This window comes from Ovis canadensis, chromosome 12, assembly GCF_042477335.2.
Source record: "Ovis canadensis isolate MfBH-ARS-UI-01 breed Bighorn chromosome 12, ARS-UI_OviCan_v2, whole genome shotgun sequence".
Lineage (NCBI taxonomy): Eukaryota > Metazoa > Chordata > Mammalia > Artiodactyla > Bovidae > Ovis > Ovis canadensis.
The window spans coordinates 91,144,757-91,157,259 of NC_091256.1; the positions used below are offsets into that span (position 1 = coordinate 91,144,757).

At 68.4% G+C, this 12,503-nt stretch overlaps 1 protein-coding gene across 2 annotated transcripts in view; it reads right to left on the reverse strand.

Moving 5' to 3' along the window:
• Nucleotides 1-692: 692 nt before the first annotated feature.
• Nucleotides 693-12,503, reverse strand: part of LGR6 (leucine rich repeat containing G protein-coupled receptor 6) — a 68,429-nt gene continuing 56,618 nt past the window's right edge. Inside the window, exons 9-17 of one of the 2 annotated variants that reach the window (XM_069545046.1) lie at nt 11,984-12,052; nt 11,173-11,244; nt 10,315-10,380; nt 9,519-9,590; nt 9,249-9,320; nt 7,581-7,706; nt 7,108-7,259; nt 3,982-4,062; nt 693-1,996 (exon numbers count right to left, since the gene is read on the reverse strand). In XM_069545046.1, coding sequence (XP_069401147.1) covers nt 771-1,996; nt 3,982-4,062; nt 7,108-7,259; nt 7,581-7,706; nt 9,249-9,320; nt 9,519-9,590; nt 10,315-10,380; nt 11,173-11,244; nt 11,984-12,052 — 1,936 coding nt within the window. In that variant the 3' untranslated portion in view covers nt 693-770. The remainder of the gene's footprint in view (nt 1,997-3,981; nt 4,063-7,107; nt 7,260-7,580; nt 7,707-9,248; nt 9,321-9,518; nt 9,591-10,314; nt 10,381-11,172; nt 11,245-11,983; nt 12,053-12,503) is intronic. The other variant, XM_069545048.1, reaches the window with a different exon arrangement.

A 12,503-nucleotide genomic window follows, 5' to 3' on the forward strand; every position in this document is an offset into this window, starting at 1 on the left:
GTGTCCCCCCCCGGCCTTTCCCTGCCCCCACCCCGGCCTTCCTCTGAGTGTCCCCCCAAGCCTTTCCCTGTCCCCCACCCCGGCCTTCCTCTGAGTGTCCCCCCCGGCCTTTCCCTGTCCCCCACCCCGGCCTTCCTCTGAGTGTACCCCCCGGCCTTTCCCTGCCCCCACCCCGGCCTTCCTCTGAGTGTCCCCCCCAGCCTTTCCCTGTCCCCCACCCCGGCCTTCCTCTGAGTGTCCCCCCCGGCCTTTCCCTGTCCCCCACCCCGGCCTTCCTCTGAGTGTCCCCCCCGGCCTTTCCCTGCCCCCACCCCGGCCTTCCTCTGAGTCCCCGCCCTCAGCCTTTCTCTGAGTCCCCCGCCCCGGTCTTCCTCTGAGTACCCCCCCCTCCGCCCTTTCCCTGCCCCCCAACCCCAGCCTTCCTCTGCCCCCCCACCCCAGCCTTTCCCTGGGCCCCCAGCCGTCGCGCCTGCTCCTGGGCCACATGGGCGGCCCCCCGCCCCCCCGGTACAGTCTTCTGTTCCCTTCCTTTCCCTAAAGTGAGAAACGTCCAGACGTCGGGTCCTCAGCCTCCTCAAATGCGACAGAGAAGAGGCTAGAGCAGGACTGAGGGGAGACCCGGCCAAAAACCCACAGGCAGCGGCCTGGGAGGGAGGCGACCGGCAGGGTCAGGGGCGGGTCGTCTGCGCGGGTCACTCTGGGTTGTCCTGATTTATTTTACAGGCAGCAGCATCATCCGTGGAGGGGGCGGGCGGGAGTGGGGAGGACATTCAGACGCCTGAGGCCAAGCCGGACGACTGCCAGCCCCCGCCACCCGCCCGGGCCCGGCCTGCTGGTGAGGCCTTCGGATCCCCCTGTGCCCGTCCACCATCCCTGTCGGGCGGCTGCTGCCCAAACCGGGTTCCCTCCGGCTCTGCAACATGGCCGCCTTCCAGCTGGAGGCCCCCAGGCTGCTGGCGGGGGACGAGGGCCCCCGAGGGGAGGCCGTGGGTATCGGAGGCCTCGGAGGAGAGCTCCACGTCAGGGAAGGCCACCAGGGCCTGCGTGGAGTCGCAGGAGCTCGGCTCCCGCGGGCCGGCGCCGCCCAGGGCGAGGGGCCCCAGGCCCCTCAGGCAGGGCCAGAGGCGCCGCAGGTCCTCCCGGGAGTGGGGGCTGAAGAGCAGATAGAGCAGGGGGTTGAGGCAGGCAGGCAGCGGCAGCACCAGCAGCAGGACGGCCTTCACGGCCTCGGGGGCGACCGGCAGGAGGCCCAGCGCGGACGCCAGGCTCAGGAAGGCCACGGGGCAGTAGAGGAGCCCGTCGGCGAAGGTGAGCCAGGCCACGTGGCGCACCGCTGCACAGTCCCAGGCGGCCTCCAGCCCGGTGGCGGGCAGGCCGCAGGAGAGCCAGATGCAGGCCAAGGCCGCCGCCAGGAGGCAGGCAGCGTGTAGCAGCACCAGCGCCACGGCGAAGCCCAGGGCGGCCGGCCGGCCGGCGGGCGGGGCATGGGGCAGGCAGAGCGGGGAGGTGCCGTACTCGCCCACCGAGGCCAGCGGCAGGGCGGCCAGCAGCCCCGCCAGAGCCAGGCAGCCCAGAGCCCCCGCACGCACGCTGCCCGCGGCTGGCACCTTCCCGTGGGCCCGCACGCAGGCCGCAGCCACACTGCAGTGCGCCGCGCCCAGGCTCAGCAGCAGCACGGATGCCTCGGAGCCCAGCACGGCCAGGAAGCCCACCACCCGGCAGCCCGGGCCCGCCTCCCAGCGCGCGCCGAACTCAGCGAACCGGCCAAAGGTCAGTGCGTCGACGGAGGCGAGAAGGCCGCAGGAGAGGCCGGTCAGGGCGTTGGCGCCCGCAAGGGCCCCCACCACGAATTTGGCCGGGGGCAGCCGGCCGGGCCCAGCCGTGGAGAGGCTCAGCAGCACCAGCGCGTTGCAGAGCAGGGCCAGCAGCACGACGGCCCACACGGCCAGGCGGATGCCCCAGCTCTCGAAGAGATGCTCGCAGGGCTGGAAGGGACCTGCGGGAGAGAGGCAGACGCTAGCCGGGCCGGGCCGTGTGGCTCTGCACTCTGTCCCCAGCCTGGGCTTGGGCTCCGGTGCGCGGGGGCAGAGTGGACACCCGGGGGGCCTCTTCCCCCTGCGGCTGGGGGTGGACACAGGCCCAGGATCCAAGGAGCAGACGTGGGAGACACACACACACACACACACAGCACACACTGAGGCAGCAGAGAGTGGCCCTCCCCGTGGAGCAGCGTCCAGGAGCAAGGGCGGGACAGGCTGGCCTGGCGGAGTGGCCAAGCACCGCTGTGGGGCAGGCCGGGCCAACCCGCAGAGGGAGAGGGGTGGCCGGCTCTGCTTCTTGGGACGGTGCCACCCCAGCGGGGGGAGGCTCCACGGCCACACTCAGTGCCCCGGAGTCGGTCGGTGCTGGGGGCAAAGCACAGAGGGACAGGCAGCCCTCGGGTCTGCCCGCCGGGTCCCGCCCTGGGCAGGGAGGCCGGGCCTTTTCCCGCTCTCTCTGGGGGCCATCATCAAACCGCCCTGTCGCTTTGATTCTTCACTGCTCTGCCCTTGGACTCCTGTTCAATGCGCTGCCAGGAGGCCTGGGGCTTCGGGAGGCTTCTGTGCCCGCTACTTCTTAAACACTTTTTTCTGATCATCAAATAATAGATGGTAATTGTAGAAAAATCGGAGCACAGAACATGGAGAAGCTGACACTGCTCATGAGAGAAGCGTTTTGCTGGTTTTCTACCAGTTTAAAGCATACGTATACATACAGATCTTCAGCTCATGGGACTTCACTGCATATAGTTCCTTATTCTTTTTGCTGGAGTATTATCGTGCGCGCTCTCCCGGGTCGCTATGCTCCTCAGACACCTACGCTCCTCGGGCCTGCGGCACCGGCTACTGGGAAAGCCGGAGCCGGTCTTCACGCTCGTAACGAGCATCACCACTGCGGGCTTCGGGGCGGAGCGGCCGCGTGAACCGGACCAGCCCCTCCGGGTGCGCTTCCCGCCGCGGGCACTGGGGGGCGCGCGGCGGGCACTGGGGGGCGCGCGGCGGGCACTGGGGGGCGCGCGGCGGGCACTGGGGGGCGCGCGGCGGGCACTGGGGGGCGCGCGGCGGGCACTGGGGGGCGCGCGGCGGGCACTGGGGGGCGCCGGCGGGCGCGGGGCGCGGCTGCGGGCCGGGTCGGGACGCCGCCGCCTCCTGCTTGCTCGCCCCCAGGCGGCCCGCGCCGCACCAGCGGGGCGCTCTGTTCCCGGATGTTTAGGGGAGACTGAAGCCGGCGGCGTCAGCCGTCAGGAACGGCCGCTGCTGCTGGAAGGGGCCCGCGGGGACACCTGGAATTCCGGGGCCCAGGGCGCTCCATCCCGCGCGCTGCTGGGAGGGAGCGGGGAGGGGGCGCAGCGTTCAGACGGGCCAGCGGCCCCTCAGCCCTCCCTGAGCACAGGGCTCCGCTGAGAAGCCTCTCCTCCTGGCGGTGGGACCCACGAGGCCTTCCTTCTCAAGGGCTGTGGACCACGCTGAGCCGCACCTAACCCTGCGCGCTCAGATGCCGAAAGCCCCACCAGGTGCAACGCTCACACCAGGACGGTAGCCACGGCATAAGGAGCCGCCACGACTCTGAGGACTGGCCTCACGGAAGCGGGAACCAACCAACCAAGGAGCTGAAGATTAACGGCACTTAAAACAATGACAGAGATGCCGGTCAGACCCCTGACGGCCAGTTTCAAGATGACCGTCAGAGCTGACGGCGCTGCTTCAGGCAGACCCCTCCCTCCGCCTATAGAAGCTCTCGCCCGCAGGTCGATGTCCGGGGGAGCTCAGCCTTTGGACACGAGTCTGCCGTCGCCCAACCACCCTGGTTGCCAGCCTCGGAAATAAACTTTCCTTTCCCCCAGCCTTGCCCCTCGAGTACTGGCTTTTGAGCAGTGGGACCTCACTTTCTGAAGCGGCCCTTCCACAGTGCCTGCCCTCCCCACCCGAGGCGCCCTCTCACCTGGAGCAGGGCTGCACTGGACAGCGGGCTGGGGCCTGGGCTCCTCCGCGTCCAGCTGGAGCTCTTCCGGGTCCAGATCATCTGAGGAGAGCGGACAGGGGCTCAGACCTGCTCTCGGTGTGGGTCAAGCCCGCCTTTCCCCAGACGCCCACCCCGGAGACGTCTGCTGGGCACAGGGCACCCCGGTCGCCCCGGGGAAACCCTCTTCGTCCGTGGCTCCTCCGCCTGTGGTCCTCCACGCCCAAGACCTGCTCCTGCTCGGACTCAGGGAGCATCCGTATCGTGGGCAGCTGGGCAGAGTCTGAGGAGGCTGCCCTAACTCTGGGGGCTCTGTACGCTGGCCAGGACTCCGCGTCCAGCTGGAGACGCCACACACGGAGCGGGACAGAGCAGCGAGCTGGACGTGCTGCAGGGCGTGGGCCAGGCCCGGGCAGCTGGGAGGAGCACTCAGGAAGGGCAGGGCGAGGGGAGGAATGCTGGCCTCAACGTGTGCAGCCTGAGGGAACCACGCCACCCTACTGGCTGAGAGCCCCACGGCAAAACCAGCATCGGCGGATGGATCGCAGGAGGAGAACCACGGTCCCGATGGACAAGCCCCCAGATCAGAGTCACGTCAGGGGCGCGGTGCCCACATGAGCCCAGGGCTGGGCACACGCCGGGGGGCGTGGACAGGACAGCCCTGCTCTCGGCGGTTGTGGCTCCATGCCCTCGCCGGGCGGCTGGGACCACACGCCAGTTCTCGTCCTCCAGGCCCGCGCCCGCTGACTCCATGTCCTTGCAGCCATGGGGGCCAGGGGCCCTCCGGCGCTGCTGTGCAGATGAGGTGAGGACGCTGGCCAGGGTGTGACAGGGCCAAGTTCAAAGCCAGCCTCGCTGGGCCCGAGCCCAGACGCTGGACTTTCCCCACCAGGAGCTGGTTTGGGGGACCGTCGGGGGGCTTTATAGGCGCAGGAGGTGGGGGGAGCAGTGGCTGAGGAGCCTGCAGCAGAAAGCCGTGCGTGAGAAGGGGTGCGTCCCTGCGGAGCTAGCGGCCGGGCCAGGTCACGCTCGTGGCCCCTCAGCTCTAAGTCTAGGCTCTGCAATTCTGCTCGTCCAAGAAAACAGGGTCAGAAAGCCAAATCCCGTTAAAGAGACTCCGAGACACGCTGGGTTATCTCCACTGTTCACTCTCCCACTGTCTCTTAAACCAGGGCCTGGAGTGTCCTAGGGGGCAGACATCTCAGGAGCCATGAACTCTTTAAGGATACTGAAGTGATAAACAAACGATGTAAACCATTTTATAGATTATTAAGGCGAAATCCTGTTTTGAAGTGATAATTCATCACTGGAAGAGGTTTTTGTTTTTTGTTTTTTTTCCTGGCCAAGTGGCTTGTGGGAATCTTAGTTTCCTGACTAGGGATTGAACCCAGGTCCCTGGCAGTGAGAGCTGAGTCCTAATCATGAGACCTCGAGGGAATTCCTGAAAGACTTTGTCTTAGGAACAAGAATCTGGTTTCTGGAATTGGACTGGACAAGGTGAAGGAGCCAGGTGAGCGCACCCTCAGGTCCGGGCCAGGCCAGGCGGGCGGCCGGGTCACACCAGTCCCCGCCTCTGGCTCAGGGCTGCCATCCTTCGTGGAGCCTCGCTCCTGCTGCAGATGGGAGTCGTTCCCAGGAGGCCGGGGGCCGGGCAGTGCCCACAGCCTGGTGGTCCACCCCTCACCACCTTTCCCACTCTGCAGAGGAGCTCGGGGATGCCTAAAGGAAGCGCAGGGGAAGCCGGAGGGCTCTGGCCAGGGTTGGCGGTCACAGTACAGCTACTGACCGAGGGGCCAGTAAAGCCCCTGTGGCCGTGGCCCGGGTCCTGCCCCTTCTTGGCTCCGTGGACCCTCAGGAAGGGGACCCTGCCCAGCTTCCCCTACCATCCCGATGCCTGTGGTTTTCCAAGACCTCAACCTGGTGGAAAGTTACACCTCGAGGAAGGCAGGACCCTCATGGGCAGATGGCAGACGCCCTGGGGACGCATCTGCTGGGCCAGCGCCGGCCGTCCACCCGCCCAGGAGGCTCTGCACTGCCACCACCCAGGCTGGCCTCCAGGGCTCCTGGCTACACGCCTGCGTGTTCCCGCCTGCGTGTTCCCCTCTGAGCAGGACCCTGGGCGCATCTGCGGTCTCCCCGGTCTGTGGGGTGCGAACACTGCTCCCGCTTTAAGGATGAGAAACAGAGGCTCCAACAGGCCTGCAGCGGCCTGGCCTGAGAGCCGCCTCATCCAGTTAGAACCCGGCCGTCTGCTCGGTCCTGGACGCTCTCTCACAGTGGTGGTGGTTTAGCCACTCAGTCACGTCCGACGCTTTGTGACCCCATGGACTGTTGCTCCAGGCTCCTCTGTCCATGGGATTTTCCAGGCAAGAATACCAGAGTGGGTTGCCATTTCCCTCTCCAGGGGATCTTCCTGACCCAGGGATTGAACCCATGTCTCCTGCGCTGCAGGCAAATCCTTAACCTCTGGGCCCGCAGGGAGGCCTCACCCATGGTTAGACCTGGCTCTTCTGCTTCGCTTCTGCACTGCCGTGCAGTGAGGAGGGGGCCCAGCCCTTCCCTCCTGCTCCGGATTCCGCCTGCGCTCTGCAGCAGGCTGCTAGCCAGGGAGGCCCTTCTCTCCTCCCGTCATCCGAGAGCCCAGCCCGCAGGCGGTCCTGTCAGGGTGAGGGGTCACTCCTGCGAGGCCAGAGCACCGGGGCCCCTGTAAGTCACCGGGGAGACTTGCCGGGGACGGTGTTTGGCTCTGGGAACGGCATGAGGGGACTTTCTCTGGAAACAGGCTAAACTGAATTAATGAAACCGTGCTTGGCTATAGCTGATGGAAAAGGGCTGCCTGCTCTAAGAACGCCCTGCGAGGTGGGAGTGGGGCGCCGTGGGGGCACTGTGGCCCACAGGGGGTGTGGACAGGCAGGGCTGTGATGGGCATGGCTCTGAGAGCCCGGGGGCTGCAGAGGGCTCACGGACCCCTCCCCAGGCCTTGGAGACGGGCCGGACAGAGGCGGTTCCCCCTGCCCCGGGTCCTGGAGCCCTGCCGCTCCCTGCGGGGCCACCCACCCCCTCCCAGACCCCCTCCCCGTCGCCTGTGTCCCGGGGCGGGTCACTCACAGCGGCTCTCGGCCTGGTCGGCCAGTGTCCGCCTGGGAGGGTCCTGGGCGTCGGGGGGAGGGTGCTGGAGCCCCCGCGGCCCCGAGGCTGCAAAGAAGCCGGGGCAGCCGCTGTAGGCGCAGCACTGGTAGGCGTAGGGCACCTCCAGGGTCCTGGGGCGGGGAGACCGACGCCTGAGCCAGACCAGGACTCTGCCCGCGCCTGCCCTCCACCCGCCAGGGCCCCACGGGCAGCCTCCCGGCCCCTTCCCACGGCCCGGCGGCCCCTCCCGCCTCCTCTCCCGGCCCCCGACACGGCCCAGCCAGGCCGGGCACCTTCCCCTCGTCTTGCGTCTATCCTCGCCAGGGTCCCCCAGGGCTGGGGCTGGGGTGGGGATGCTAGCCACGGGCTCGGTCTGGGCCAGACTTGGGGCCTGCAGGCTGCTCCTGGGGAGAGGCCCGGGGTGCCCCCGCCCTGGGGCCGGGCAGCCTCACCTCAGTCTGGGGAAGCTGTCCTTGGGGAAGGCCTGGGACAGGGCGCTGTTCCCTCGGAGCTTCAGGTGCACCAGGCCCCCCAGCCCGGCCAGGGGCAGCGCGCTCAGCTGGTTGTCCGTCAGGTCCCTGGACAGCGGACATGACCAGTTTCCAGTCAGCGGGAGGCTGGGGCGGGCTGTGCTGCGGCATGGACAGGTGCCCAGGCAGAGAGGCCACAGACGCCGGGCAGAGGTGGCGGGGCGGCAAGGGCGCTCGCCTGGGGCCGCCTACCTGCGGGGCTGCCGGAGGGGCGCCCCGCCATCCCCCCCGGGCACCACACCTGCGGGCCCCACTGTGTCCCATGGGAGCCCCGACCCCTCCCCAGGGGGTCCCCTGCTGTGCTGGCCTCGCCCCTGCACCCCAAGGACCCAGGGGCCAGAGCTGGGAACAGGGTGGACTGACTGGCCACACCCAGGCCTTCGGCCACCCGCTGTGTTTCAGGGTCAGCTTGGGAGCCAGAGGCGAGGATGCCCACGGCTCCCCCAGAGAAACATCAGAGGAAGCCAGACGTCCACTCCAGACAGCGCGGCCACAGGCCGTGCGGCATGGAGACCGGCCTGGGCTGGCCAGCAGGAAACCTGGCCCGTCACTGTCCCCGTGAAGCCAGGGGGTCGCGTCTGCCGGAGCCTGAGCAGCCTCACCTTTCAGATGAAGATGCCGCCCCACACTGACGGGGGGATGAAGATACCATGCCCCCCACTGCCCAGGCGGGTGCAGATACCGCCCCCCACCCCACTAAGCAGGGGGATGAAGATACCACGCCCCGCCCACCCCACTAAGCAGGGGGATGAAGATACCGCCCCCCCACTGCCCAGGCGGGTACAGATACCGCCCCCTACCCCACTAAGCAGGGGGATGAAGATACCACGCCCCGCCACTGCCCAGGCGGGTGCAGATACCGCCCCCCACCCCACTAAGCAGGGGGATGAAGATACCACCCCCCACGACCCAGGCGGGTGCAGATACCGCCCCCCACCCCACTAAGCAGGGGGATGAAGATACCGCCCCCCACTGCCCAGGCGGGTGCAGATACCGCCCCCCACCCCACTAAGCAGGGGGATGAAGATACCACGCCCCGCCCACCCCACTAAGCAGGGGGATGAAGATACCGCCCCGCCACGGCCCAGGTGGGTGCAGATACCGCCCCCCACCCCACTAAGCAGGGGGATGAAGATACCGCCCCCCACTGACCAGGGTGCTGCTGAACAGACGGGCGGGAAGCCGGCTGGGAGTGTGGCCTGGGGCCCAGAGCGCGGGGCCATGAGCACTGGGGACCCTGAGTCCCGGCCCCGTGAGTGAGGCCCCCGACCTGGGCGTGCCCATGCGGCGAGGGGCAGGGCTGCAGGGTCGCTGGCGGACATGCCTGAGGACGCAGTGGAGGCCCCCAGTATCCCTCCCGCGCTGACGCACATCCCGGCTCTTTGGGGGACCCCCACTCTGCAGCCCCAACCCCCACGTTCTGCGCCCCCCCGCCTGGGGCCCGAGGCAGCATGTGACCTGCAGGGCTCACAGAGGGGGCTCCTTAGGTCAGAGCCAGGCCCCCCAGTGTGCGTCCCATACCCACAGGCGACCCCCCTGGGCTGGGCCTTCCCCACCGCGGGCAGCACCCAGGAGGAGAGCCGCACTCACAGCTTGACCAGGGAGCGCAGGGTCGCGAAGGCCTCAGGGTGGATGGATCGGATGGTGTTCCAGCTCAGGTCCCTGTGGGAGAGAGGACGTGATGAGAGGGAGCACACACGCGGGGGACCCGTCATTCTTGCCCTGGGATGCGGGGGTGCAGGGAGGCCCTGGGGTGCTCACAGGGTGCAGGCGTGCAGGGAGCGCCCTACTCAGAGCGATCACAGGGAGGCGGGTCCCCTACTCACAGAGGTCGCGGGGGGGGGCGGGCCACCTACTCACAGGGATCGCAGGAAGGTGAGCTCACGGAAGGTGTCGGCTCTGACTTCCCAGATGCGGTTGTGCTGGAGGCCGCTAGGGCAGCAAGAGGCCTGCTGAGCCCAGGGCTGAGGGCTTCCTGCCCCCACCCCGCACACTGGGAAAACGGAAGGACCCAGCTGGCAGAAGTCACCAGGATTAAGGGAGCATGGGGGCCCCGGCTGCCTTAGGTAACAGTCGGTCAGAAAACTAAAGCTACAAACCATCCCTGTGGCTCCAAGGGAGTGAGTTTCCAGGGTTGCCTGGGGCCTGGCTCCCAGCCCTACCAACTTCATCCTGAGGGCCCTCCAGACCCTCTTCCAGCAGCAGAGCCCAGCAGACTGGTGTCTGAGTGGGAGGTGGACCCTGGGCCTCGGGACAGCAGGACTCGCCCTGCCCGGCCCCAGGGCACAGACACGGCGGTCTGTGGGCCCCACACTGGGGAAACAGGAGCTCGGAGAGCCTGTGATGGGGTTCTGTCCTCGTGGATCCTGCAGCCCAGGTTCCCTCCTGGACACGAGTGTGTGCGTGTGTGAGTGTGCGTTTGTGGAAAACGAGAGCCTGGGGCCCCTGCAGGCCCGCAGCTGCTCCCTGTCCAGCCCTGATCACTGCCACATTTCATGCTGTCCGACCCCCGAGGAGTGCCCTGAGGCACGTTTGGGCCCCAGCTCCGGGGCCATCACCCACAAGTCCTGCCTGTCCCGGCCCGCTGAGTCCCCAGCCCGGGGCAGAAGGCCAGCATGCCTGCCAGCCCCACCTTCGGGCCCTGCCTCAGACTCACATCTCCTCCAGCTTCTGACACCCGCGCAGGCTGGGCAGCCGCTCGATCCGGTTGTGAGACAGCTCCCTGGGGACAGGCAGGGGTGGTGAGGGGAGCCGGCCGCCAGGGACACGGCTGGGCAGGCTCCTCACCGCACCCGCGTCCTTCGGGACTCCCCTCCTCACTGTAGGGGCGGCGAGGGCCGCTTCATCCACAGGAGGCCTAGGGGACGCCGGCAGGGCCCGGGGTTGGGGCGCAGGAGCTGAGAGGGCGCTGAGGCAGCCAGCAAGGCCCGAGTGCTGCCGTGCCAGCTGGCCGAGGCTCAGGCGCGGAGCTGACGCCCTTGGGGATCCCTTGGCAACCCTCATCCCGCTGAGGCATAGGAGGGGATGGGACCCCCAAGGACGCACCACCTGTTGGTGGTGGACCCCGCTGGACCCCGTCTCGAGCCAGGGGCGGCGGTGGGCGCGCAGGCCCAGCGGGACCCCCTGCCCATGACTGCACATTGAAGCACCTCCGCGGTCCCGGAAGGACGCACTTTTCATGGACTCGGGAAACACTAGAACCACCCCGGAGGGACCTACCACCTGCCGGTGCCTCCCACCCTCCAAAACGTCCTAACGACGAGCGTGAGGTCAGGACCACTGAAGGGGAGCCAGGCCTTGCCCGGCGGGAAGTGGCGGAGCTGGGCCTCAGCCCTGGTCTGACCGTGACCACCAGGGCTTCTGCCGGAACCAGGAGAGGTGGCCTGGTCACTCCTGGGCAGCTCTCTCAGCCCGAGCTCCCCCACCCCCCAGGAAGAGCAGAGAGTACCCCAGGGGCAGAGGCCGGAGGGGCCAGGCCGGGTCATGGCTGCGGGGACGGCAGGGAGGCACTCACAGGACACGGAGCCGGGGCAGCTGCTGGCACATCCCCGGGGGCAGCCGCTGGAGCCCTGCACCGGTCAGCGTCCTGCAAGGACTACAGGCTTGCACCACGCCGCCTCCACTTGGGCCCGCTGCTTTCTGGAGCTCAGGAGTTGGGGCCCAGGGTGGGGGCGCCTCGGGGGAGGGGGCGGGGAGGCACAGCCGGGCAGCGGTCCTGCAGCCATACCCCCGCCATGTCCCCACCACACAGGGGCTGGACTCTGCAGCCCGCGCGGGGCCACGGGCAGGCGTGCATGGAAACCCAGCCCATGTGGGGCCAGGGACCCCAGCCCCACGCCCGTGCCCCTATGCCCGGAGAGCCAGCGGGGAGACTTGGGGAGCGGGGTGGGGGCCGGCAGGCTGGGCACCGCTGTCCCGAGAAGACCTGAGCCAAGGGCATCCTCGGGGAGCACGCCGTCCTTCAGGGGAGCTTCTGGCTCTGGGGTCCCCTGACTGCTCAGCCCCTCTCTCACAGTGACTGGGGGACCTGCCTAGCTCTGAGGACCCCCCACACCCTGACATTTCAGGACATTAGTTGGGAGCCAGGGGGCCAAGGAGGCGGGCGTCACAGCCCTCCACCCCTTGGGGGTCCTCTGCACTCCTCGGTGGGTTAGGGACTGTGAGAAACCCCAGGATGGGAGCGGCCCCCTCCCCCAAAGCTGCCTGCCCTGCTCCCAGTGGGAGCGATGTGGGCCCCTGGCCAGGCTGGAGCAGATGGCCAGACCTTGGGGAGCCTAGTCTGGGGGCTCTAGGGTCCAGGGGTGTGGTGGGGGGCGTCCACTCACAGGGTCTCCAGGCTGGTGGTACCTCTGAGGTCTGGGAACTCCTGGATGTCCGTGGCGCCGTTCAGTGAACTGGGGGCAGAGCACCACTGACCGGAGGGCAAGGTCAGCATCCGGGGGCCCCCCGACCCACCACCACTGACTGGAGGGCAAGGTCAGCATCCGGGGGCCCCCGACGCACCACCAGCAACCCCAGACCTTCCGGCCTCGGGGGAGGCAGACGCCCAGGAGGCCAGGTCAGCTCCGTCCAGCCTGGCCCAGGTGAGGCCCGTGGGACCCACCCCGTTTCAGAGCAGCAGCCTGCGTGCTTCTGGGGGAGTTCTGGCTGTGGGGGCTGCTCCCTGGAGCTGGGCAGCGGGTCTCCCCAAGGGTCACTGCTGGGACCCTCCACACCGGGCACCCCCGCCCAGGGGCCACACGGCCCGCAAGGGACAGAAGCCCGGCAGGGTGCACGCTGCCCGACCCAGAGGAGCCCTGGGCTCGCACCCAAGCGGGAGGGCCTGGGGCCCAGCGCTGGCCTCCG